General features: G+C 47.7%; 1 protein-coding gene across 1 annotated transcript; it reads left to right on the forward strand.

The window, feature by feature from the left end:
• Positions 1-21,353: 21,353 nt before the first annotated feature.
• PIM1 (Pim-1 proto-oncogene, serine/threonine kinase) lies at positions 21,354-26,403 on the forward strand. Its single transcript, XM_080937858.1, has 6 exons — positions 21,354-21,686; positions 21,779-21,885; positions 21,973-22,023; positions 22,115-22,481; positions 24,098-24,274; positions 24,947-26,403. Exons 1-6 carry the CDS (start codon positions 21,605-21,607, stop codon positions 25,102-25,104), a joined length of 942 nt encoding a protein of 313 aa, XP_080793984.1. The 5' UTR covers positions 21,354-21,604; the 3' UTR covers positions 25,105-26,403.
• Positions 26,404-27,990: the final 1,587 nt, after the last annotated feature.

Consider the following 27,990-nt stretch of genomic DNA (forward strand, 5'->3'; position numbering starts at 1 on the left):
TGTGTCCCCCGAGAGGCCCCCGGACTAGCGTCGCAGATGCTGCCAGAGCCCTGAGAGGCCGTGAGCTGCTGCAACGTTTACACTCAGTGATGTAGGAGCAGGGAAAGTAGGTTAATCTCCCAGAGAAGAGGTGGCAGGTATCTTTCCTTCCTTCCTTCCTTCCTTCCTTCCTTCCTTCCTTCCTTCCTTCCTCCTTCCTTCCTTCCTTCCTTCCACCCCTAACATGCGTAGTGAACCTGTTTCTCTATTCCTTTTTATTTAGTTTTAAATCTTTTTTTGGAGGAAAGTCTCAGTAAGTAATCTGGGCTAGCCTGGGACTGAGTAAATAGACCAGGCTGGCCCCGAGTGAATTGTTTGCCTGCCTCTGTCTCCTCAACACTGGAATTAAAGGCGTGTGGGGTCAACCCCTGTCTTGTCTTTTGTTTGTATATTTTGAGACAGACCCTCTTGTAGCCTAGACTAGGCAATTGAGCCACATGCCCATCGCAATTTCTTTTCTTTTTGGATCAGCAGGTCAGTACACACTACTACAAAATAACACCTGGATAAGTTTAAGCTTCTGATTCAAAAATAGCTTTCAGGGAGATGGTTCAGAGGTCACTTGATGCCAAGCCAGACCACCTAGGTTTGACCCCAGGACATACCCATAGGAGAGAATGGACTTCCACAAGTTGTTCTCTGACCTCCACACACACATGCACGCACGAGCACACACACACATTTACAGGGATATATACATTAAAAAGAGAAGACAAAAGTCTGGGATATTGCCTTTAACAGACATTCCAGCCTTCGGGAGGACCAAGAATGAAAGGACATTATCCACTACCCAGGCTGTCTTGGTATATGTGAAAATCTATCTAAGATAAAATGATAGAGTAATGAACCATTTAGAAATGAAAAAAAAAAAAAAAAATGTCAGAGTGTGCTGTTCATCAGGTTGTCCTAAGAGAGTTAAATCTTAATATTTAAGAGGTGGGGGAACAGGAGGGCAGGGAGTTCAAGGCCATCAGGAGCCTACTACTTGAGGACCAGTGTCAAACAAACAAAAAAACATTGTCCCTGCTGCTGGCCTTGGTACTGGTGGCATCTGCCCTTGTGAATCTTTTAATCCCAGCAGGAAGGAGGCAGAAGCAGGCTGATCTCTGGGAGATTCAGACCAGCCTTGGATAAAGGCTAGTTCCAGGACATTTAAGGGTACACAAAGAGACCTTGTCTCAGAAAAACCAAGGTGGGGGGAGGAAAGAAAAAGGAAAGGTTCCACATCGGGTACACAGCTGTTTGGTTTTCTCCTCTCTTCATTCCTCAGCATCTGCTAGTTTTGTGTTTTCTGTATGAAGCGCTACTGAAGGCTTGGGCTATGGAGGAAAAGCCTTGGGTAGCTCTAAGTGGAAGCCTCTGTCTGTCCTTCCCCTTACTGTCTGTCCTCCTAGGTGAGAAGGGCATGGATCTTGCAGGGAACACACAGGGTCCTTTGTTTTCTTTAAATGTTGCTTGATTTTGGAGGAACTCTGTAATCTCTTCTCTGAAATTCCCTGAAATGACGCTAATAGATAGCATTCCCCAGGAATTTAGGATAAACGGGTTGCGCAACATTGAAATTACCCGTCTGATAGCTTATTCTGCATGAGTTTTGGGAACAGCACATGTCATCTATCCCCCCCCCCCCCGTGTGTGTGTGTGTGTGTGTGTGTGTGTGTGTGTGTGTTGCTGCTGTACCTGGTTGGTAAGACTAAGTCTTACTCGGTAGCCCAGACTAACCTTGAATTAAAAGCCATCCTCCTGCCTCAAATCCCCAAGTATAAGGATTAAGATGTGGTGTATCATATGAATTTTGTTTTCAGTATAGAGGCATGATGTGGGGGGAGGGAAAGAGCCCCAGCAGCTGTATGCTTTTTTCTTTTTTCTTTTTCTTTCTTTCTTTCTTTCTTTCTTTCTTTCTTTCTTTCTTTTTTCTTTTTTTTTTTTTTTTAAGTAATGAAATAGCGTTCTCCAGAATTTCCAGTAAAACCCATAAGATCAAGGCAGCTCATCCCCAAAATATGTGTGGGATGCTGGGAGCTCCCTGGATTTTCCAGGCAACCCCAACCTCTTCCCTACACACCAGTGGGGGGGGGGCACTCCCGGGGCGGGGCAAGCAGATGGATTGCATCTGAACAAATCTAACTCTCTTGGGGCCAGAGCTCTGTGCTGTAAATGCTGGCCGACTAAGTAGCCAGAAACCTACATTTGGTAAATTATTTATCTTATCTCTGGAACTCAGCAAAGCGTGGGGGACATCGGCTTCTGAAGGATGCTGTCTGTGGGTAGGAACTTCAGCTGGAATGTGGACTTTTACTAGAAAAGGGAAAAGTTCAGAGACCAGTATGGCCCGTGAAGCAATCTTTTTTTTTTTTTTTTTTTTTTTTTTTTTTAATGGCCAGAGCAGAGCCAAAGAAAACTGACTGCAGAACTGCAGAGTTCCGTGGAACAGGTCTGGTTCATGTTTTGTCTAGCTGGCTTTGTGTTCCACCCGTATTAGGAGAACGCCAAAGCACACCCAGCTGATAGATAATAAAGAGCCCGGGAAACTTCATCCAACTCCATCTTCCTTGGAATGGACAGCCCAAAGAAACCTAAGGCAGTGTAGTTTCAAGACTGAACTTGGTTTCTTTCCTGAGTGCTCCCTGGGTCTGTCACTCTCTCTGGTCTGGTGCTGTGGTGACAGTCTGACCCTGTTGTTTTGGGGGAGGATTGTAGAAGGACTCTGGGTTTGGGAGTGAGGAAAGCTACTGAGTGTTCAAAGCTTGTTCTGTGGGGGCTTGGAAGATAAGAGTTTTGAGAGAGTGGAGAGGAAGGCTGAACTTGGAAAGTTCCAGAGAGGCGTTTGAGAGACACTTCATGAATCTATTCGGGCCATTGTGTATTTTGAATTAAGAATCTCTGGTTTTGGTCAACCAGAGCTAAAAAATCAGCTGTGAGCCAGGCAGGGGTGGCGCACACCTTTCATCCTAGTATTCCCGAGGCAGAAGTGGATGGATTTCTGGGAGTTCAAGGCTAACCTGGTCTATAAAGTGAAACAGGACAGCCAGGGCTACCACACAGAGAAATCATGTCTCAAAAACCACACACATGGGGTCTGGAGAGATGGGTCAGTGGTTTAGAGCACTGACTGCTCTTCCTGAGGTCCTGAGTTCAATTTCCAGCAACCACATGGTGGCTCACAACCATCTGTAATGGGATCTGATGACCTCTTTTGGTGTGTCTGAAGACAGCTACAGTGTACTCATGTAAATAAAACACACACACATACACACTCAGAGACAGACAGACAGACAGATAGATAGTAAATAGATGGATATTGATTTTGGGAATTCACAGACTATGTTTATGTTGTAATGTTGATATTAATGTGTGATTTTGGATATAAACAAGAAAGGAAAAGCGTGGTTTAACAGTGATATGTTTGTGTGTCAAGTCAGCAAGGGGTCAATTATGTAGGCCAGTTTTATGTCAAATTGACATAGGTTAGAATCATTTGACAGTAGGGAACCCCAATTGAGAAAATGCCATAAGATCCAGCTATAAGACATTTTAACTAGTGATTGATAGGGGAGGGCCCAGCCCATTGTGGGTGGTGCCATCCCTGAGCTGGTGGTCTTGGGTTCTGTTATAAAGCAGACTGAGCAAACCATGAGGAGCAAGCCAGGAATCAGCACCTTCCATGGCCTCTGCATCAGCTCCTGCCTCCAGGTTCCTGTCCTGATTGAGTTCCTGTCCTGACTTCCTTTGATGAACAGGGATATGGAAGTGTTAGTTGAATGAACCCTTTCCTCCCTACATTTAGGTCATTGTGTTCAACCTGGCAATTGTAACCCTAACTCCGATTCTTTCTCTGGGTTTAATGTAGCCCAGGTTGGCTTCAAGCTTGCTATGTAGCTGAGGATAACCTTGAACCCCTGACCCCCCTGCCTCCACCTCTAGAGCGCTGCGTGATAAACATGTACCCCATACCTAGCTTATGTGGTGCTGGGGTTGGAATGAGGGCTTTGCTGGCTTCACGCGTGCTAGGCAGTATTCTACCATTGATCTATATCCCCAGCCCCAAAGAATTATGGGACAACTTCAAGTCTTTCCTTCTCTTCTGGCTGCACTGGGGATTTCCCACCTTTATCAAGGACAGCAATGTTACCCCTGGAATGTGAATTCACGCCCCTTTGATGCTTGGCTTCTCTGTTTCTTTTTGATTTTTAAGGTGCACACAGAGAACTCCAATGCCTTTGAAGTCCCTACTCTTCACTTAGGACAATTAAGACCAATTGCAATTCTTTTTATTTTTTACGATTTTTTTTATTAAAAAAAATTAAAGAGACCCTGTCTCAAAAAATAAAAGCCGCAAGCAAGCAAGCAAGCAAGCAGAGAACTTGGTGGTGGTGTACACCTTTAATGCTAGCGCTCAGGAGAAAGACAGAGGCAGGTGGATCTCTGGATTTAAGACCAGCCTGGTTACACAGACAAACTCCGTCTTAAACTGGTAAACTGTTTGCAATAGAAATGTGGGAAACTGAGTTTGAAACTCACTATGTAGACCAGGATGTTCCACCCCACCCCACCCCCCATTCTTTTTCTGTCACCGGATACATGTATCCTCCACTGTCTGGGAACTCACTATGAGGTCCAGACTGGAACTCTCAAAGATGCCCTGCCTCTGCCTTGAGTCTTGTGATTAAAGGCATACACCACCATGCCTGGCCAAGTTCCTAAAATGTTTAACATTTAGTTTCCAGAGGTCACTTTGCAGTACCTTCTTGGGATTAAGCAAGTGGCCCCTGATTCCAAATGAACATCTTATTCTTGTAATTTTATGCAAAGGGTGTCTCCCATAAACCCCTGGCCCATGTGGCTCTAGAGTAGACACTTTGCATTTGAAGTAACTCAAATAAATGGTGTGTTCCCTGCTTCTGAGTCATGTTGGGAAAGGGTAGACCTACTTCCTGCATCATCCTGAAGTATATAGATAACTGCATGCCTGGGAAGTTGCCAGGTCACGTGGGATAGGCAGCTGTCTACATAGTGTAATTTGATGGGTTTGAGGAAATCCCCCTGCTTAAAAATATCTTCCCCCATTGAGGGCCTTGCCCTAAATGTATCTCTTACCGTTGGTTGCAAGGTGATACAGAAAGCCAATTGTTACCCAAGTGTGGCCAGAGAGCCACACTAGCTCCCAACAGTGCTTCCTGCATTCCAAGGAACTCACCAGATGGGATGAAGTACATAGGAGACAGTTCCTTTTCATTAGGGAGTTGATCCTCCAGGGTCATAAGTCTGGAGTGATGGCCACACAGGGGAGGGACCATGAAGAGAACTCTACGTTACCTTCTGACTGGTCATAAGTCCAGGAAATGGGAGGAGAAAGCTGCAGATGTTTCCAAGAGGATTCCAGTTCGCCACGGTGCCCTGTGAGTCTTTAATCCTAGCACTCAGGAGACAGAGGCAGGCAGGTTTCTGTCTCTAGAAAGTCAGGGCTAGCCTGCACTACATAGTGAGTTTCAGGGTTATAGTGAGACCCTGCCTCAAAACATACAAAATAATAATAATGTACATACAAAAATAAGTAAGATCAAAAACTCACCAGTGCCCTGTGTGGGCTGAACAGGTGTAAGCATTAGAGTCAAACCCTCACTTGAGGGTGCCACTGCGAACAGGTCTGTTAATTACCAGGCTAAGTCGCCATGTCCCGGCTGCCTGTGATGTCCTTGGCAATTACAGAATTGTGTCTAGGAGGGAGGGAGCTATTATTAGCCTCAAATTACAGGCAAGGAAACTGAGTCTTCAGAGAGGTTCAGCTTGCTCAACCTCCAAATGGCTGAGTCAGGATGGAGGTAAAACCAGAACACATGGGAAGCCTGGAGTGGCAACTGCTCAAGGGTTGGACAGTGAACTATGACTTAGCCCGAGTCATCTCTAAAGGACCTTGTTGTCCTGACATAGCCTTGATGGCGCCTGGGTCAGAGTCGGGTTTGGTTTTGGTTTTTGTTATTGTTTCCCCCCCCCCCCCAAGGCTTTGCATATGCTTGAGCAAGCAATCCACCTTTGAGTACAGAGCCTTCTCTCATTTAAAAAAAAGAAAAAAACATTTTCTACTGGGTGGGATATGGTGCTGCCCACCTTCAATCCCAGCATTCAGAAGCAGAGGCAGGGGAATCTCTATGAGTTCAAGACTAGCCTGGTCTACAGAGCGAGTTCTAAGACAGCCAGGGCTATACAAAGAAACACTGTTTCAAAATAGATAAATAAATAAATATAAATAAATAAGCTCGTAATTTATTTTGAGATAGGATCGTACTGTGTAGCGATGGGTGGCCTGTAATTTATGATGTAGTCCATGCTGACCTTGAACTCGGGAGAGATCTCTTCCTGCTTCTGCCTCCTCAGTGCTGGGATTAAAAACATTTGCTATAATGAAGATTTAAAATTAAAAAAAAGGAAAGTGTGTGTGTGTGTGTGTGTCTTATTTGTTATATGTTTAGGTATTCTTGGAGGCCAGAGGAGGGCATCAGATCCTCTGGATTTGGAGTTAACAGATGAAAGCCACCAGATGGTTGCTGGGAATAGAACCTGGGTCCTCTGGAAGAGAGCAAGCGGCTCTTAACCACTGAGGCATCCCTCCAGCCCTTCTTCCCCCTTTTCTGTGAGTCTTGAGGCAGAGTCTCAATGTGTTACCTTGAATTTGAGATGCCCCAGCCTCAGCTTGTGGAAAATATGTCAAGGAAACTCTTAGCTTGCTAGGGCTTTGACAGGAAGAGCCCAAACCTGGCTCTTTCATTCACAACAGAAACCAATCACCCGCTTAGTTCTGGATGCTGTAAATCTGAGATCAACCTCAGGATTGGGCTGCTTCTTTCCTAGGCCCCTTCCCATGGCTTGCACATAACTGTATTTTCCTCCTTGTGGCTTCTCAAGGTTGTTTCTCAATGTCCTAACCCTCCCTCCACCCTACCCCACCTTTCTATTTTGAGGTACAGTTGTGTGTTGTACAGGCTGGCCTTGAACTCACAGAGATACACATCTCCATCTACCTCCAGATCTCCAGGTTTAAAAGCATTTTGAAACATCACACCTAGGGAATCCAGGAAGGCTGAGGCAGAAGATTATTGTGAGTTCTGGGCCAGGTCAGGTGACATTGGCACTCTGTCTTGAATGAACAAATAAATTAAAAATGGGGACCAGTGAGGTGGCTCGGTGGGCAAAGTCATTTGCTGCCAAGCCTGAAGACCTGAGATAGATTGGTCAGGGCCCAGATGATTGAGGAGAACTGGCTCCCAAAGGCTGTCCTTTGATCTCCACAGAACATAGTGGTACACCTTTAATCCCGGGTGGGAAGAGCTCTGTGAGTTCGAGTCCAGCCTGGTCCTTATAGTAGTGAGTTTCGAAAACAGCCTAGAGATACATAGTGAGACCCTGTCTCAACTGCACCCCACCCCCAAAGGGACAGGAAGGCACACAGGAGGGAGCTAGGCCTTATGTGCTCAGACCCACGCATAAGATAAATGTACTTAAATAAATCTATCTGAAGAAGTAATGCAAGCTGCAACCTAGTAATTCCGGTAGTTAGGAGGCTGAGGCAGGAAGATTGTAAACTAGATGCCAGTCTGGCTGAGTTATGTAATTCAAGCCCCATTTCAAAAGACAAAAGCCCAAACAAATAAAATGGAAAAGAAAAGAAAAGAAAAAGCAAAAAACCAACACACAGACAACCCAAGCAGATGATTTGCCCTCTCTCTGTCCCTCTCAGTTTCTGATCCTGTGGGTCTGGAGTGGCCCCCAAATTTGCATTTCTGACAGGCTTTCAGGTGCCAGGGCTCCAGAGGACCACACACTTTCAGAACCTTCCCCTTGTGGCCCCTGTGACTGGGGCGAAGCCGGCAGGTGCACAGAGCAGAGAAATACCATTTTCCATCTCTGTGCTGAGGAGAAGACTGGAAAGTCCCCACGCACCTGAAAATTCCCCAGAAAAAGTTTTGGTTATCACAGCACACCAGCTTGTAAACAGGTTCCCGGAAAGCGCCTACATCACCTATACCTTTAACGTATCCCTTGGCAAATATAGCCTGCCGTTCCTACCAGCGGTGTCTCGGTGATCACTGAAGCAACCTATGCCAGCAACCAAACTGGTTACAGCATCAATGCCATAAAACTGTGACAAGTCACCCGTGTCTCTGTGACTTGGTGCTAATCATCTATACCGTAGTGTGTATGGGAGGGGTTAGAGTATGCGTGTGTGCGCCCACACACATCTTCTTGAAGGCGTGGGCGTGAATGGCATACTTGTACAAGTCAGAGGACAACGTCAGATGTGGCGCGGGTGCTTACTGAGGGCCTTTCTTTTATTTGCGCCTGGCAGCCATGTCTGAGATTCTCCTGCCTCAGCTCCTATCTTCACGGGAGCACTGCTGACATAACTCTTTTGCCTTGCTGTATGTGGATTTGAACTCAGCACTCTCGCACTTGCTGGAGTTATCTCCTTAGCCCAGATGAGCAGCTCTTTAAATGTTCCCATGGCTCCTTGAGTATGTGTGTGTGTACATATAAAATAAATACCCATCAAACAGAGGCAAGGACCGTGTCTTTGTTTCTTTTACATTCTTTCTTGCTTTCCAGAACTTAGGGCAGTGCCTTGGCCACTGCAGCCACTCCTGTTAGCTATTTCCTCATTTTGTTAAAATTAGCACCAGCACAAGACCGGAGAGAAGTCACTTTTGTTGAGACAGGGTCTCATGATGGAGCTCTGGCTAGCTTCCAATTCACTATATACACCAGACTGGCTTCGAACTCACAGAGATCCTCCTACCTGCTTGGGCTTCCTTAGTGTTGGGATTAAAGATTTGAGGCGGGCTGGAGAGATGGCTCAGTGGTTAAGAGTACTGACTGATCTTCTAGAGGTTCTGAGTTCAAATCCCAGCAACCACATGGTGGCTCACAACCATCTGTAATGAGATCTGATGCCCTCTTCTGGTGTGTCTGACAGCTACAGTGTGCTCATATACATAAAATAAATAAATCTTTAAAAAAAAAAGATTTGAGGCAAATATCTTTTATTTATTCTTTGACAATTTCATACATGCAAACACAATCTATATTAATCATATGTATCCCAACTGCCTCTGGGGCAGCAGGGTGGGCGGGGCTTGGTATAGACTTCTGATTTAGGGCTGAGCACTCAGCATTCTCCTATTCTCAGCACTTTAGCTAGTTCTGAGTGTCTGCATGCTGCCCACAACAGAGAGAAACTTCCCAGGACAATGTTCAACGCTCTCATGATGGACACTTTCCCTGAAGATGTCTCACACACAACCTTTGTGTTTGCTTTCTTTCTTCTTCTTTTCTTTCTTCCTTCCATCTTTCCTTTCTTTCTTCCTTTCTCTCTTTACTTCCTTCCTCCCTCCCTCCAGTCCTTCTCCTTATCATCTTTCCTTCTCCCTACCCTCCTAGTCTCCCTCTCTTCTCCCTTCCCTCTCTCCCCTTCTCCCTCTTCTCTCTCCCCCTTTGTTCCCTCTTTCCCTCTCCCTTCTCTCTTCCTTTCCCTCTCCCCTCTCTCCTCCTCTCCTTCTTTTTCTCCCTTTCTCCTCTCCCTCCTCCTCTTCTGCTGCTGTTTCTACTTCTGTTTGCTCCTTATCTTCTTCAACAAAAGGATCTCTCCCTCACCGTGTAGACCTGACTGTCTCAGAATGCCTACGTAGGCCAGGATGGCCTTGAACTCACAGAGATCATAGCATCTCTGCCTGGATTAAAGGCATTTCATCTTAGGCATGGTCCAGAGTCAGGGTGTCAACCCAGAGCCTGTCATGTACTCTGTTAGTACCCCGTCATGCAGGCAGACCTCAGCCCTGGTTTTCGCTAATGCTCAAGTGCCATTTCTCCCGTTAGAGTGCCTGTCCGTCTGTCTGTCTGTTATGTCACTTCCTGGTTCTCTTGAATGTGTCTTTTTGCTGTCTGTGATCTGAGTGTGCTTCCTAACAGACAGTGACACCCCAGGCATCTCCCAGGAACAGATGACGGCTTGCATCTAATTCACCTGTGGTCTTTGGGCAAGTTTTTTTTTTTTTTTTTTTTTTTTTTTTTTAATTTCTAGATATGCTAGCAATTAAGAGAATTAGAGAAAAATATGCACATATGTGCCGTATGGATACACATGAATATGTATGTGCCATATGTGCCATAGAAAAGGATTAATTAACGCACAGCTAATATTAGATAGCAGCTGGACATGGCCACGTATACCTGAAATCCAGTGACAGCTACAGGGGAGGCTTAGGCAGGAGGACCACGTGCAGCGGGTGCCAGCTCAGCCTGGGCTACAGAGTGACTCCCAGGCCAGCTGGGAATTAGGCAAAACCCTGTCTCAAACCACTCACCCTCCAAAACGTTAGGCTTTATTCGCTTTGTTTGTTCGCTCACATGGTAAAACGGGGTCTCCTGTCTTTCGGGCGGAGGCTGAACTCCCTGTGTAGCCGGAGACAATCTTAACCCCTGATCCTCCTGCCACCACTTCTGAAGACCAGGATCACACTTAGGTTCCATGGTGCCTGGTACAGATATTATTCTTTATTAGATCACACCTCAGACCAGCTTTGCTAGGCCGCTAGGCCTTTACCTTAGGAAACTGGTTATCTTTGTAGTCACATATTTATAGTTATTTATTTCTAGTACTAGGGGAAAAAATCCAGGACCTTAGACATGTTATGCAAGAGCTCTCTGTCACAGAGACAGTCCCCCATCTCTCTCTCTCTTGCTCTGGTTTGTAGACTAGGCTGCCACTGAACTCAGAGAGATCCACCTGCCTCTGCCTCCTGAGTGCTGGGATCAAAAATGAGAGCCATCACATCTGATGCAGGAACCTTCTTAAAGAAGACAAAATTTGCTTCAAAAATTTGTTGTTCGGTGCCAGGAAGTAAACCAGGCAAGATCTCTCACTGAACTACACACCTAGCCCCGAAATCTGCTTGTTTCGTTTTATTTTTTTTGTGATAGGGAATCAATATAGCTCAAGGTGGCTGATCTCAAATCAGAGGCCCTTCTGCCTTTGTCTCACCACATAGCCCAGGCTGCCCTTAAACTTGTAACAATCCTTCCTTCCTCAGTCTCCCGAATGCTGGGGTTGGAGGCAGCCTGGGCACCTCTGCCTTGAAGCCGGTATTTTTATGAGACCCATTAGCCACGTTTTGACCAGCGAGGTATGCATGAAGCCTGTGTTGTGGAAAAGCAACCAGCCACCTGTCTTTTCATTATCATTTATCAAAACTTTGACTAGGACAGAGGGAGAGGCAAGGAACAACTGTGTTATCCTGCGTGAGTCGCCTCAGATTGGATTTGACTCTTTATTTAGAGCTGGTAACATAGGTCCAGCCAGGTAAAAGTACCTGCCGCCATGCCTGCCAGCCTGAGCTCAGTCCCCAGGACCTATGTGGTGGAAGGAGAGAACTGACCCTCTGCAAGCTATCCTTCGGCCTTTATACATATAGAGAGGGAAACGTCGGTGCTGCCCACACAAGCCCCAAATACATGGAGTCAAGTGACTGACCTGCCTCAACCTTCCGAACAGCTGCTAATAGGTGTGTGTCACTTCAGGCGATGCTTGCCACTCTTTTTTTTTTTTTTTTTTTTCTGTTTACCATTAATTGGTTATTTATATTTAAACACACATGCCTATGTGTGAAAAGGTATGTGTGCACCTACATGTGGCCGTCAGAGGTTCTTATGAGGTGTCATTCTCCATTTAACACACCACACACACACACACACACACACACACACACACACACTTCGATGCTGGGACTATAAGCATCCAAGCCTGCACCCAGCTTTTATGTGATTAGCCATAACCGGGGTACAGAACTCAGCCTCCCAATCTTGCTTCAACACCACTTTGCCATCTGACTCATCTTCCCCAACCCCCATTTTTATTTTTTTTTTTTTGAGACCAGTTTTCCAGACTGGCCTCAAAATCAAGATCCTCTAGGGTCAACGTCCTGACTGTTAGAGTTACAGATGTGGGCATCCCACACCTGACTTAGATAATGTGGCAGTCTAAATAGCAAATGTGGGCTGGTGGTAGCACACCCCTTTGATCCGAGCAGTTAGGAGGCAGAGGCAAGTGGAGTTCTGTGAGGGTGAGGGCCAGCCTGGTCTATAGTATGAGTTCCAGGAGAGGCAAGGCTCCACGGAGAAACCCTGTTTTCATAACCAAAACAAACAGTAAATGTGCCTCATAGTCTCAGGCCTTTGAACTTGGTTGGTACTGGGAGGGCTTGTCACCGGAGTCAGGATTTCAAAGCCTGAAAATTCACAGTATCACTCACTGCTCCTACTTACTGCCTGAACTCTAACATCACGGACTCTAACCCCAAGCAACTGTAAGCCCAGATAAACCCTCCCTTTTGTAAATTACCATTGTCAGGGTGTCTTATCACAGCAATAGAAAAAGAACGATTGGGTTCAGCTGTCAACAGCACTGGCTGCTCTTCCAGAGGTTCTGAGTTCAAACCCCAGCAACCACATGGTGGCTCACAACCATCTGTAATGGGATCTGATGCCCTCTCCAGGTGTGTCTGAAAACAGCTACAGTGTACTTATATGTAATAAGTACATCTTTAAAGGAAGAAAAAGAAAAAGAACTATCATTAACTATTATAAGTCTTATCTTTTCCCTCAAGTGCCTAGAGGTTGAACCCAGGACCAAATAATTGTTGTGGGTTTTAACACAAGTAGCTAAAGTGGTCAGGAGGCCTCTTCTTGAAAGAGACAGGATGGAGGCTGGTGATATGACTCAGCTCCTCCAGAGGTCCTGAGTTTAATTCCCAGCAACCACATGGTGGCTCACAACCATCTGTAATGGGATCTGATGCCCTCTTGTGGTGTGTCTAAGGACAGCTACAATGTACTACATAAATAAAGTAGAAGAAAGGAAAGAAAGAGACAGGATGAACTCAGGACTGGCTGTTAGCCAGCTCAACTCCCATTCATCACAATGATTTCAGGTGCGACTCTGACCCATATAAGGATGACCTCCTCACCTAGTGAGTGGGTGTCTTTTTTGGTCTTTACTATCTAGCTCAGGCTCCCTCCTGCTTCAGCCGAGGTGACTGCTGGGATCACAAGCCTGTGCCACCATGCCCCATTCAAATAGCTCCTTGGTAAAGTGGCATCATTGGACACCTAGACAAGGTAAGGTGATATCAGTACCGTGTATGGGCAGCACAACCTGCTAGGTTCCCAGGATCAGCCAGCTTTGCATTTAGATGTTTGGAGACTCTCACTTCTGGGCACCTGGCAGATATTGCTGAGGTCTGTAGCCTCAGTTACTCAGCAGGCAGATGATTCCTTGAGTCTGAAGGGTTTGAATCCCAAGACAAAAATGGAACAAAGCCAGGGTTCCAGTGTAAGTCCATGTTTAATAACAAAAAGCAGACTGGGGTCTGAAGAGATGGCTCGGTGGTTAAGAGCACTAGCTGCTCTTCAGAGGACCCAGGTTTGATTCCCAGCACCTATGTGGGGGCTCACAGTTGTTTGTAACTTCAGCTCCGGTCTCAGAGGACCCAATGACCTTTTCTGGCCTCCATAGGCACAAGGCACACATGTGGTCTATGGACATACATGTAGACAAAGCACGCAGACACAGAAATTAAATTAAACAAAGCTGGACCTAGTGAAGGTGGGCCTTTTAAGATGGAGGTATCTATCCCCAAGCTAGAGTGACTTTCAAACCACCCTGGGCTACAGTTAGATCCTGTGGAAACAAATTACCACAAACAAATGAATAGAAACAATGCTAACCAGTATAGATAGAAGACAAAGCAAGCCACGTATTCAGAGGTTGAGGCAGGAGGATCACAAGTTCTGTATCAGCCTGAGCTATACAGTGAGATACTGTCTTAATGTCTTAGTTAGGGTTTTACTGCTGTGAACAGACACCATGACCAAGGCAACTCTTACAAGGACAAAATTTAATTGAGGCTGGCTTACAGGTTCAGAGGTTCAGTCCATTATCATCAAGGCAGGAACATGGCAGCATCCAGACAGACATGGTGCAGGAGGAGCTGAGAGTTCTACATCTTCATCTGAAGGCTGCTAGGAGAAGACTGGTTTCCAGGCAACTAGGATGAGGGTCTTAAAGCCCATGCCCAAAGTGACACATGTACTCCAACAAGGCCACACCTCCAAAAAATGACACTGGCTGGCCTAAGCATATTCAAACTATGACACTTAAAAACAAACAAACAAAAAACTCTCAAAACTAACCCAGCTTGGCAATCCAGCACCACAATCCCAGTCAGGAGGATCACAATTTCAAGTGTACCTACTGACTGAGTTCAAAGACAACCTGGGCAGTTTAGTGAGTCCTCTGTCTCAGAAAGTGAAAGAATTTCCGGGGATGCAGCTCAGGTTCTAGAAATCCTTAGTACTGTAAAGGACATTAAAATGTGAAAAGCAAAATGGGTAAGGGCAGGTGAGATGGCTCACCAGGTACGGGGCTTGCTGTCAAGTCTGGAGAACTGAGTTCTATTCCCAAATTCAGCATGTAGAAGAAACTGATTCCTGCAAGTTGTTCTCTGGCTCTGCCACATATCCAACACGTGTCCCACGCACTGACATATGGTAAAGAGTTACTTACTGTGTGCATGACTCTGAGTCAGGTGTGCATGAACCACCTGGAGGCCAGAAAAAGATGATTCCAGATCCCCTGAAGTAGAGTTACAGGCAACTTTGTGATCTATTGTATTGCTTCTGGGAACTGAATACTGGGCCAAAGTTTGTCTTTATTCTATCTATCTATGTATCTATCTATCTATGTATCTATCTATCTATGTATGTATGTATCTATCTGACTATGTATCTATTTGTCTATGTATGTATGTATGTATATATATATATATATATATATATATATATATATATATATATATATATATATATATGAATGTATGTATGTATCTATTTATCTATCTTTTCTGTGTAGTCCTGGCTGTCCTTGCACTCTGTAGACCAGGCTGGCCTGGAACTCACAGAAATCAACTTGTCTCTTTCCCAAGTGCTGAAATTAAAGATATACGCCACCATAGCCTACTTAAAAAAAAAATTTCCCCTTAATAACCAAAAAAGAAAAGGGGGCTGTAGAGATGGCTCAGTGGTTAAGAGCACTGACCGCTCTTCCAGCGGTCCTGAGTTCAATTCTCAGCAACCACATGGTGGTTCACAACTGTCTGTAATGAGATCCAATGCCCACTTCTGGTGTGTCTGAAGACAGCTACAGTGTATTCACATATATAAAATAAATAAACATTTAGGGGGGAAAAAGAGTATGGGCTACTCTCTCAGAGAATAGAGGTTGATTCTTAGTACTCATCCAGTGAATAGTTCACAGCCTTCAAACTCCAGCTCCAGGGAATTAAGTGCCCTCTTCTGGCCTCGGAAGCATCTTCTGTTTGTCTGTTTACTTATTTGAGATAGGGTCTCTCTACATGGCTCTCCTCCATGGCTATGGCTGTTCTGGACTCTTGTGGATGAGGCTGGCCTCGAACTCACAGATATCTGCTTGCCTCTGCCCCCTGAGTGATGTGATTAAAGGTGTGTGCTACCATGCCTGCAACCTTCCTGATTTTAACCATTCCTTTGTATTTTTTCCAGATCCACAATTTAAGATCTATTTTTAAAAAGGTGGGTGTGGCAGTGAATGTGTTAGTTCAAGGCCAGGCAGATTTATACAATGAGACCTTGTCTCACAACAAAGCAAAAGACAGAACCAAAAAAAGATCGCTAGACCTCTCCACTTGCTTTGAACCTTTGCCTTGTCTATACAGTCTAAAGGTAACCATAGAATAACTTTTTGTTGTTTGTTTGTTTGGTGCTTTGAGACAGAGTTTCTCTATATAACAACCCTGGCTGCCTTGGAACCGGTTTTGTAGACCAGGCTGGCCTTAAATTCTGCCTTAACCTCCAAGTCCCTCTGTGTGCTGAGTCATCCAGCCAGCCCACCGCTTCCAGGTTAGGAGTGCCCGGGATCAAACCTGCTAGGGCTCTAACAACTGACTTCTGTCCCCCATCCTCACCCTTCTTTTTAAAAGATTTATTTATTTTGTTTTCTTTCATTTACTTGCTCTGAGGACCAGGCCTTTCCCAAACTGGTGAATTCTTAGAGATCTGCCTGCCTGTCTCCTCAGGGCTTCTGAGCATAAAACACGTGCTACTGTGTCTAGCTAGTTACACCTATATTAGCTCACTTACACAGGATATCCTCAGAAGCCAGAAGAGGGTGTTGGATCCCTTGGAAGTGGAGTTACAGTTGGTATGAACTGCTTTTTTGGGTGCTGGGAATCGAACCCAGGTCCTTAGCTAGAGACAAGCCCACTGCAAGAGCAGCCAGTGTTTTGTTGTTTTAACAGCTGAGACATCTCCCAAAGTCCCAGAGAAATTATTTCAGTTACTTTTAGCTCTTTCTTTCTTTCTTTCTTTTTTTTTTTTTTTTTTTTTTTGAGGCATGTTCTTACTTTACCATCCTCTCTGGCACGGAGTTTACTCTGTACTGCCAGGCTGAACTCTGAGAGCTCCACCTGCCTCAGCCTCCCAAGGGCTGGGATTAAAGGTGACCTTCATCACCACCAGCCTAGGATAATTACTTTGTAAGTGAGAAATAAACCATACAGATGCTGATTGCTTCTACTGGATTAGCTGAAAAATCTTAACCAGAAAAAGCTGGAAGTCCAGTAGGCTGATTTCACTGAGGTCAGTGGTTGGTATGTAAACCTTTCCTAATCCAAGGCCCTGAATAAGATTCCTGGCAGGGCACCACAATAGTGCTTTAAAAACCAGTGTGGGTACGGCAGTGGAGGAGGCACACAGCCTTTTATCCCAGCACTTGGGAGGCAGAGGCAGGCAGGTCTCTGAGTTTGAGGCTACCTCCTTCTACAGAGTGAGTTCTAGGACAGCCAGGGCTACACAGAAAAATCCTATCTCAGAAAGAAAAATAACTTTTTTGGGGGGGGGGCGGGGAGCTGGCTATCCCTTCACACTTCCTCCTACACTTCTCTGATTACAAGCACTGACAACCTTTGACATTTTGATTAGTGCTCCGCTTAGAGATAACAAACAGGACTCTTTACCCAGACCCCAGCACAATTATGGCTTTTGTCTTTCTCAGACCACTTGTTATTTAATCATTAGGGTAATTTCTCTGACTCTTCCTGAAAGTCTTTTTCATCCCCTCCACGCCCCCCCCCCCAACCCCATCCCTGGTTGATAGTGTACCAGGCCAACCTGGCACCCACCATTGACCAACCTCAGTGCCAGCGTACTGGGATTACAGGGGAGTGTGGCACCACACCCAGCTAGTAGCAGCAGTCCACCCTCTTTGGGGATTTTCCTCCCTCCCACAGTTTATATATATATATATATATATATATATATATATATATATATATATAATTTTAAATTATATGTCGGGGTGTGTGTGTGTGTGTGCAGGTGCCTAAAGGGCCAGAATAGGACTCAGGATTAATCCCACAGGAGATGGAGTTACAGGGGTCACTAGACTTGGGTTCTGGGAACTGAGCTCAGGTCCTCTGCAAGCGCAGTAAGTACAGCTGAGCCATCATCTCTTCAGCCCCCTTTGTTTGTTTGTTTATTGAGGGGGGATAAGGAAATGAGAGAGAGAAGGAAAGACAGTCAGAGGACAACTTGTGGGAGTTGAGGACCCTGCAGATCAAACTCTGCTTGGTAGCACCTTTACTCATCTCTCAGAACCCTTATCCAGCATTTTTACCTTTGGACCCTTCCATGTATAAGGACCTTCCAACATCAGCTCCTGAGACCTGTCCTCTGACCTCTACACGCCCACTGAGATGTGCACCCATCCCCCTCCCTGACCTACACAAATGCCAGCCAAGGGGCTTGCTGTCATAATGGCCATCACAATGGGCACTGTTGCCTTCTCATAGCCAGGGTTAGCCTTGTTAGTCCAAGGCTAGGCTTCACACTCACACGCAGACTTTGCTTCTCCCATCGAGGATGTAGGTGAAGTTATCTGCACCCAGGCTTTGGCTTAGGAAGAAAGGTAATAACTTGGCCAGTTTCATAACCACAGGTTAGTTCTCAGAATTGAAGGCTTCCTTAATGGAATCTTTTTTTCCCCCTCATCTTTTGCCTTATTTTTCCTGAGCCCACTTATATACCCGGGGTTGTTTGGTTTGTTTGTTTGTTTCCTTGTTTTTCCTGTTGGGCATGAACCCAGGGAGTGTTAGATGACTATCTGATCTTTGAGGTTCATACTTAACCATAAGGCTTTTCTTTTTGAGACAGGGTTTTGATCGCACCACTGGCTTTACTATGTCTTAGTCCTTCCAAGTACTGGAGTTACTTACAAGTATGGTCCACTATACCAGGTTCGTGAATTGATTTAAAGATTTATTTGTTTATCTTATTTATGTGACTACACTGTCACTCTCTTCAGCACTAGGTTGTGAGCCACCATGTGGTTTCTGGGAATTGAACACAGAACCTCTGGAAGAGCAGCCAGTGCTTTTAACGGCTGAGCCATCTCTCCAGCCCCCTTGTGAATTGATTTTAAGTGTGGTCTTTATGTTGGGTCATACTCTTCCTCTTCCATCGGTAACTGTTGGACGAAAAGTGGCCAGGCTTGCAAAGTAGGCAAGTGGGAAGGCAGAAGCAAAGGATGCATGGATGCATGGATCTGAGAACTGTCCTGGCTGTGGAGTGCCCAGTGAGATTGTGTATGAAGCAGAAAAGGAAAACAAAGTGGGTAAGACAGTATAAATAAAGAGAGAGCATACAGGAAGTCTGTTGTTTTAAGACAAGATCTTTTGTGTCTCTGACTGACTTTGAACTTCGGATCCTTCTGCCTCCGCTTCCTTTGTCCTGAGATCATGGGCATGCTAAAGGTATCACGTATACAAGGGCTGTGGATCAAACCCAGGATTTTATGTATGCCAAGCAAGCACTCCACCAACAGAGCACCATCCCCAGCCCAGAAAGATTGTTTTTTTTGTTTTTTTTTTTTTTTTTGTAATAACCCCACATGAGTTGTCAGATGGGTGGAGGGACAGCAAAGGCTTGGTGTTTGTTCAGCAAAAATGTGGAAATACGTGTGCCTCGTTCAGAACACAAGGCTCTGAATGAGAGAGAACTTGAGTGTAGCTTAGTGGCAGGGTGCACGTGTAACACACCCTGGACTGATTTCCCAACATCAAACACATTCCGAGAAGAGGACAGGGTACTTTGGACAGGTGGACTTAGTTTTCAGAGGCACAAAGTCTGGAATGTGCTGGGAGATTGAAAACAAGTGGAAATAGCCCTGTTTAGACAGAGCTGAGGGCCTGGTAGGGGACTGGAGGAATTTTAAAAATATGTATTCATAGACAGGATTTCTCTATTTAGACAAGGCTGGCCTGGTCCAGAATGCCAGGGTTGAGGGCTGACACCACTCCAACATACCTGTTTCCTGATGCCCTGTTCAATACCAGTGTTACAAGAGTTTAAAGACGTTGAAAGGAAAGCTCTGAACCCTCAGGAGCAGAATTTGGGTCATTCCCCGAGCTGTCGCATGACCCTGTGTCATCCTGGTTACGATTCATTTTTCCTATCTGCAAAAAAGGAAGTAATTCTTGTTCCCCTGGGTTTTTCTCCTTTCGTCATCAGAAATGAATGAGTTAGGCCACAGAACAAAAACAAAAGGGAAATATGTAATGTTTCTTTAAGAGGCATCCATAAAAGTTATGGAGTCTCTGGGCATCTTTATAAGCCCCATGGAAAACTTGTAAAGGAAGCATTTACAAATGCGTTAATGACTACATCTATAACAGCCTCATCCCTCCTTTCAAGATCCCTCGGACCTAAATAACGAAAATGGGGTGTAGTTGGCTTTCAATGACTCCGGCCACTAGCATCTCAGTTTATAGGTTACACAGAATGAGAGTTTACCCATTTCGTTATCAACTCTCCATGAAGTTTAAAAGGACAAAAGACGAAATCGGGCTGGGCTAGCTTTCGGTGGTATTTCCACGTGCACGTGGGGACTTTCCTTTGAGACAAGGCTCGGGCCGGGGCCAATAATAGCTGGTATCGCCTGACTGCTAATACCAAGCTGATGAGGTGACTACCGGAGCAACCTCTGATTAAACACAGCGGCACCCTCCCACCCTCGTCCGCGACCAGGAATTTTCCTGCTCCTCCCGCCCTCTCAGAAGGGGCTGAGGCAGCATCTGGCACGAGAAAGCTAACATTTGTGTCGTGATTCCCTCTCTCCCAGGCGCTCGGACACGGATCCTTTCTGAGGGGCTCAGGACCTCCTGGTACCTTCAGATTTTTCTTTGCATTTCTAAATTGAGAATCTTTGTCACCGGCTCCTCGCCGCCCAGGTCTCCCCCACTTTCTTCGCAGGCCTGTGACTCCCTCGGTGTGCAAAACGCCGGTGACTCACGTCTTGCACAGCCTTCGCCCCCCCAAAACACCACCTCCACCCCCAGGATCTAGCCCCACAAGCACATCGTCATCCCGCCCCAGCAGCCTTGGAGGTCTCCGGGCTGAGTCACACCAGAGGACCACCCTCGTCGGCATCCAAACACACGCGGTCCCTGCTCATGGCCTCCGCGCCGGCCACACCAACGCCCTTCCATTTTTCACAACTTGCTACGCTCCAGCTCCAACCCTCGACCCCCCTCCACACCCCAAATCTCCGGGAAACACAGAGCCGGCGGAGCTGGCCTCGGGCGGCCTTTGATGGCTTTGTTATTGTTTGGGTTTGAATCGATACGCCCCTCCCCATCCTTCCTCCCCCGGCCGCGCGCGCCACCCAGCTCCCGCCTCCCTGCACGCCCAGCGCCCCTCCCCCTCCGTTTTGGCGCCTTTTCCTTCCCGCCACGTCGTGGCGGCGTTAGCGACCATTCTGACCGCGAGGCGCGGGGCGGGGCGTGGGTGGGGCCCGCAACGCCTTATGCAGATCGGACCGCTCCTGGTTGGCTGCAGCCGCGCCCGGAGGCGGGGCCGGGAAAGAGGGGTGTAGCCGCGAGGGGGCGGAGCGGAGGGGAGCGGCCCTCGTCCCGCCGCCTCCCCGCCCCCTCTCCGCCCTCCGCCGCCGCGCCAGCCGGGCTCCCCACCTCGGCCTCCCGGAGAGGCCCCGCCCCGTCCCCGCCCGCCGCGCGCGCCCTCCCCAGCGGCGCGCTCCGCCCCTTTACTCCTGGCGGCGGGGCGAGCCGGGCGTCTGCAGCAGCGGCCGTGGCGGCGGAGGAGGCTGGAGGGGAGTCGGCAGCGCCGGCGGCGGGATCGGCAGTAGCAGTAGCAGCAGCAGCAGAAGCAGCAGCAGTCACAGTCAGCAGCAGCCCTGGGTCCCGCGGCGCCTCTCGTCCCTCCCGCACTGCCTGACCCGGCCGGCGAGCCCGTCCGCCGCCAGCGCCCTCAGTCGTCCTCCGACTCGCCCTCGGCCTTGCGCGCCAGCCGCAGCCCGAGCCGCAACGCCACCCGCAGTCTGAGTCCCGGTCGTCGGCTCAGCCCCAGCTCGCTTCGCCGCCGCTGCTGCTCGTCCCGGCACCGGCGCCGCACCGACACCCTGGAGGTGGGGATGCTCCTGTCCAAGATCAACTCCCTGGCCCACCTGCGCGCCGCGCCCTGCAACGACCTGCACGCCACCAAGCTGGCGCCGGGTGAGTGTCCCCACCCCACCCTGGGCGCGCGGGTGGCTGGGGGGACCCCCGCGTGGGCCGCGCGCGCTTAGTGTCCCGTGCCTCTTTCCTAGGCAAAGAGAAGGAGCCCCTGGAGTCGCAGTACCAAGTGGGCCCGCTGTTGGGCAGCGGTGGCTTCGGCTCGGTCTACTCCGGCATCCGCGTCGCCGACAACTTGCCGGTGAGTGGGCAACCCCGCCTTGGGGAGGGCGCGCGGAGGGATGCTCGGAGCAGGAGGGTCTGATGGAGACTCGGGGGTCTCTTCCAGGTGGCCATCAAGCACGTGGAGAAGGACCGGATTTCCGATTGGGGAGAACTGGTGAGTGAGCCAGAGACCCTCGCGTGGGTGGGTGGGTGGTGACGGGCGTGCCGGAACCGGCGCGCTAACCCTCGCCCCTCACCCTTTGCAGCCCAATGGCACCCGAGTGCCCATGGAAGTGGTCCTGCTGAAGAAGGTGAGCTCGGGCTTCTCCGGCGTCATTAGACTTCTGGACTGGTTCGAGAGGCCCGATAGTTTCGTGCTGATCCTGGAGAGGCCGGAACCGGTACAAGACCTTTTCGACTTTATCACCGAGCGAGGAGCCCTACAGGAGGAGCTGGCTCGGAGCTTCTTCTGGCAGGTGCTGGAGGCCGTGCGGCATTGCCACAACTGCGGGGTTCTGCACCGCGACATCAAGGACGAGAACATCTTAATCGACCTGAACCGCGGCGAACTCAAACTCATCGACTTCGGGTCGGGGGCGCTGCTCAAGGACACAGTCTACACGGACTTTGATGGTGAGCCCAGGCCCCGGGGAGGGAGCTGCCCAAGGTCCCGGCCTGGAAGCCTCCGGCGGCCTGGGCTCCGGCCCTTTGTAAAGGTCATTGGGCCGCCTGGCTCCAGAGCTGGCAGGGGTGGGGCAGAGGCGAGCTTCCCGGCATAGTACAGCCGGGGATTTCAAGCTGGTTGGACGAACCTGCAACATTTCTGGGCGAGACTGGGTTTTTGTTGTGGTTGTTGTTGTTTGTTGCTGTTGTTTGCTTGTTTTTAGTAAGAATTTAGTAAATTTCATGCTTTCCCGGTGAGCAAGAGGTCGTGGGCAACCGGCTGTAGCCCAGATTTCTAAAGTATGACCCACTTTTCTCGCCAGTAGGAGGTGGAGCCGGTGGTGGCGGGAGACATTGGTGCCGGGTTTTTGTGGGGTTTTTTTGTTTTTTTTTTTTTTTGGTAGTTTGTTTTGTGTGGGAGTTTTAAGGTAGTTCTTAGAACTGCAGGGTTTTGTTTTTGTTTTTGAGGGTAAAGGAATAAAAGCCGCGGTTCACTCCACTTGGGGGTATTGTGGGGTGACGAGGCCTGGAATGAATGTTGTGAAATAAGATCTGTTGCTGGTTTGAAAATTAGTTGGGTGTCTCCTCAGGGAGGATGAAAACCTATCGTAGGGAGGGGCTTGGATTGTGTTCTTTCAGAAAAGGAGGGGAGGAATCGTAGATCAAAGCCCGAGGGTGGGTCATGATCTGAGTGGCTCACCCTAACAAACTACGTCCTTTCAAAACTTGTGACTCTGGCTTGTGGTTTGAATTTCTTTGGAGGCTGCTGGGCTGAGCTGCATTTTTTGTATTTAACAGTTAATGGCTGGCAGCGTCCTCCCCAGTGTTTTCCCCCACTGGGCAAGTCTTTGCTGCCCCCTGTCGAGCACCATGAGGCTAGCACCTTTTTTTTTTTTTTTTTTTTTTTTTTTACTACCCAAAGTTTGTAAACAGGAATCACGTGGTCTGAAACCAGCCTTGCAACTGTACCTTTCCAGTCTAGGGAGGGAAAAGTGTAGGTGTCATGCCTTGCTTGCGTAGAACCCAGAAGAACGTTTTCCAAAACACACCCTGACTTCAGTGTCGTGTATAAGGGTCCTCAGGGTCGTAGTTCGAGGCTATCCCACCGAGTGATGACTAAGGCTTCTGGACTTTAGCTTTTCGGTGACTGTTTGTCCTTTGGGCCAGTGTGTAAGGGATTGGGGATGGGGTTTGGGCTCAAGGAGAACTATTCTATCATCAGTCCATTTTCTGTCCGGACCAAAGAGGCAGAGATGGGGAGTAATAAATATATTTTACGGGTTTACGAGTCAAATCTGCCTGTCTGCCTCTTGAGAGCTGGGATTAAAGGTGTGTGCCTCCAAACAGTGCTTTTATTAAGGTGTATTTTAAAAGCCCGGGGCGATGGTGGCTCGTGCCTTTAATCCAGCATTTGAAAGGCAGAGGTTGGCAGATCTGTGAGTTCAAGGCTAGTCTGGTTTACAGAGTGAGGTCCAGGACAGTCAGGGCTACAGAGAGAAACTTGTCTCTAGGAGAAAAAAAAATCTTTTTAAAGAAGCTACTTTCTTTCTGCTAACAATGGTTTCTTGCTTTCCCTCTGCTGGTAGGAACCCGAGTGTATAGTCCTCCAGAGTGGATTCGCTACCATCGATACCACGGCAGGTCGGCAGCTGTCTGGTCCCTGGGGATCCTGCTCTATGACATGGTCTGCGGGGATATCCCGTTTGAGCGTGACGAAGAGATCATCAAGGGCCAAGTGTTCTTCAGGCAAAGGGTTTCCTCAGGTAACTTTCTGGGCATGCCGCCCCCTCCCCCACCCCCTTCAGGGTTGGTATATTTGAAAGTCTGGTTTGGGGATTGCTAGAGAGAGTATGGGGGTCGGGTCTATTCCTACCCACCTTTTAAATTTTTTCTTTATTCATTGTCTTTTGGGGAGAGTAGGGCCTTAGCCTGCCTCTGACCACGCCCCCCACTACCTGGACTCCAGAAATAGGGGGATTTTCGTACCAGCAGAGGCCTAGTCTCTAAACAAAGTTATAAAAATCAAGGTCTGTTGAAGCCTTCTTCCCTTAAGGCGATAGCTCTTTAAATACCGTGGTCCCGGTGACCTCATTCCGGGTAGTGTCAGTGTAAGTCAGTAGGTGAATCACCTCATCTTGTTCAGTGATGGCTCATCAAAACTCTTGTCATCCTTCCTATTTCTGGTGAGTGGGTGTCGTGGGAAAGGCCCAGGCTATTGAAGTCTGAAACCACAGGTCTAAGAGGGGAGGCCCTTTTTAAACTGAAAGCAGCCTACAGGAGCTCTCTGTATTCGATCTTTCCCACCCGGCGGTGTTGGGTATAGAAGTATGTGCTTCTTTAAAAACCCCAGACCTATGGGTCTCTGGAAGAAGACCTTTGCATTACAAAAACAAGTTGAGTCATCTTTAACCTCCGTCTGCTCCTGCCTTCCGCAGAATGTCAGCATCTGATTAGATGGTGCCTGGCCCTGAGACCGTCAGATCGGCCTTCCTTTGAAGAAATCCAGAACCATCCATGGATGCAGGACGTCCTCCTGCCGCAGGCAACCGCCGAGATTCACCTGCACAGCTTGTCACCGGCCCCCAGCAAATAGCAGCCTTTCTGTCGGATCCTCCAGGGAGGGAGAGCTTGTCAACTGGCCCTCCAACAGGACCCTCCTGCTTGAAGACACAGGAACAGTAATGACAACTCATTCCAGACTCCAAGTCCCTGGAGCAGCCTCCCACAAGGACAAGAGACAACTTCACTCATCCTGGGCCCCTCTTTGCCCCCCCAATAGACTCGGCATCTAGTGTTGCTGGGCTCCGCAGAATCCCGGGTGGGGGGTGGGAGTGGGTCAGAGCCCTGTCATGGAACTTGTGTCACCATGGAGACTGTGGGTCACCAAGATGGGCCAGGGTAGGGGAACAAAAACATTTGGGGGTGGGGTAAAAACTAGCACCGTATTTAAGTCCCTGTCACCTCTTCCAACTCCTCTGAGTGCCTTCTGTGGGGACTCCGCCTGTGCTGGGAGAAATACTTGAACTTACCTCTTACCTGCTGCTTCTCAAATTCTGCCTGGGTTTGCTTCCTCCTTCTCCCTTCCTCTTCCCATCCCCCTCACTTCCTACAAAAGGTGCCATGGGAGAGGCTACAGGGTCAATTGCTGAGCCACCTGCCCTTTTTCTGCCTCCTTTAGTAAAATTCCCACGTGAACCGGTCTTCCTTTTTGGTTTCGAACTAACCGTTTCAAAGCCAAGACCTCACCCAGATCGCACAACCAATGCAACAAGCAGACAAGCTGTAAATGTGTGTATAGTCTGGCATGGTAGCCTACTAAAGGATTGTAGATAATGATCTTAAAGAAAAAAAATGCCTTTAAGTTATTTTATGTGTTGGGGGTTTGGTTTGGATTTTGGGGGTTTTTTTTGTTTTGGTTTTTTTTTCCCTGCTTGTTTTGTTTTTGAAAGAAGGCACATGCTAGCCTGGAAGTCGATGTTTTAATGTATTTATTTATTTATTTATTTGGTTACCTTCTTGTTCCAAGCTTCCACTGACTGTTGCCCCGAGGGTTTTATTGTCATGGTTTTGTTTTTTGTTTTTTGTTTTTCTTTTTTCTCCTCCTGACTTAGGGACCTTTTTGGGGAGGGCTGCAACGCTTGCTGGGGTGTTGGGGCTCCGGTGGGACAGCTGTGGCTCCCTTCTGTGGGGGGCCCCTCGCCGGCTTGCTGGAGCGGGTCTAGGCTCTGCTGACTGTACATAAGACAAAGTCAGTTCCGGTGTGGTGTGCCTTCCGGATCCTCTCTGGGGCTGCTTTGAGCAGCATGTAGCCCGCTGGTTTTATCTGAGTGAAATGCTGTACAGGGGAATGAAAGAGATCTTATTTTTTTTTTTATACTTGGCATTTTTGAATAAAAACCTTTTGTCTTAACTTTTGAGTTTTCCATTCATTCATACAAAGATGTATGCTTGGTACAGAGCCAGGTAGACTGGGCGCTTTTCGGGCTAGATTTGATTTCCTCCAGGGGTACAGAACTACCAGTGCTGGGATAGAAACCAGGCCTTCCCTGCCCACTCCCTCGACCAAGGAAACCCCTTGACTATGACCACTTCCCTTCAACAAAGTTTCAGGATTGTCACCTTTTCAAAGCAGGTACAGCCACATTGTAGCATCAGGAATGTATGGACAAGGCTTGGCTGGGACTTTTTTTTCTGAGTCACCTAACCAGCCAGGCTCAAGTGCCTTTGCTGTTATGTTGAATGCTGGGATTATAGGAATGACCTGTTTGATTTTTGGTGTTTCAAAGCAGGGTTTCCCTTTAGCCTTACCTGTAACTATGGCTGTAGACCAGGCTGTCCTGGAGCTTAAACCTGCCTACCCTGCCTGCTCAGTGGATGCTGGGATTAAAGGCATGTCAAATCAGGAGCTCTTGTGTTTTTGATTTTTGGGTTTTTGGCTTTTTTTTTTTTTTTTTTTTTTTTTGTTTGCTGTTTTGAGACGAGGTTTTACTGTGTAGCCTTGGAACTTGCTATGTATAGACCAGGCTGGCCTGAAACTCCTGGATCTGCCTGCCTTTGCCTCCCAAGTACTGAGATTAAAGGCATGTATTGCCTTCTGCAGCTCTACCAGGAAAGATCTGGGAGCCAGAGGTTGTAGCATTTTCCTAGCAGAGTGGTGTACTATAATCCCAGCATTCAGGAACTAAGGGTGAGAATCGGGAGTACGCGGTTAGCCTGTGATACATGAGACCAGTCTAATTAACCAGAAGGGCTGCACTCTGGTAGACAGGGCCAAATGGATTTCTGTGAATTCAAGGGTAAACCTGGGCTACAGAGTTCAAGGACTATCCTATCTCAATAGAAGGAGATAGGGGAGGTGGAGAGATGGCTCGGAGGTTAAGAGTTCTTCCAGAGGACCTTGGTTCAACTTCCAGAACCCATATGGTGGCTTGCAACTATCTGTAACTCCAGTTCCAGAGAATCCAATGTGTTCTGGTCTCTAAGGGCACTAAGCATCACATGTACAAACACACGGATAGGCACACATTAAATAATTCAGCCCTAGTCCATACACATGTATACACGTGTGTACACAAAAGAAACGTTCAGAACGTGTACTGAATATATATAATAACTGATATATGTACTGTACTGAAGAGTTTATCCCAGGTTCTAATTTTGTAGCCAGCCAGGCAAGCCTTGAACTGAGCATGTGGGCCACCATGCTGGATTAGGGCTTAGCCCCTGTCAGTTCATCTTCAGTGAGTGTTAAATATTGACTATGCGGAAATATTTGACTCGGTTTTCTCCTGCAGCTTGTTTGGACAGCTCACGCTGGGACAGAGTGAAACTTTCCCCCCCCCCCCCCCCAAGCCTCTAGTCCTTAGTTTCTTACAGCAGTGTTGACTTTGTGTGTTAGGTTATACTGGTGGGCCTCAGCTGTTCAGTCTGAGTGTGTCCTAATAGCTGAACCACTGCTGAACCATGTACTAGAAGTAAA

The sequence above is a fragment of the Micromys minutus genome (genome assembly GCF_963924665.1).
Source record: "Micromys minutus genome assembly, chromosome: 25".
NCBI classification, from domain to species: domain Eukaryota; kingdom Metazoa; phylum Chordata; class Mammalia; order Rodentia; family Muridae; genus Micromys; species Micromys minutus.

Bases quoted from the DNA above. Each gene is read 5' to 3' on its own strand.
- PIM1 (XM_080937858.1), top strand. From the start codon at position 21,605: ATGCTCCTGTCCAAGATCAACTCCCTGGCCCACCTGCGCGCCGCGCCC. The intron at 21,687-21,778 runs GTGAGTGTCCCC...CCTCTTTCCTAG, and splicing joins CGCCACCAAGCTGGCGCCGG to GCAAAGAGAAGGAGCCCCTG. The intron at 22,024-22,114 runs GTGAGTGAGCCA...CACCCTTTGCAG, and splicing joins TTTCCGATTGGGGAGAACTG to CCCAATGGCACCCGAGTGCC.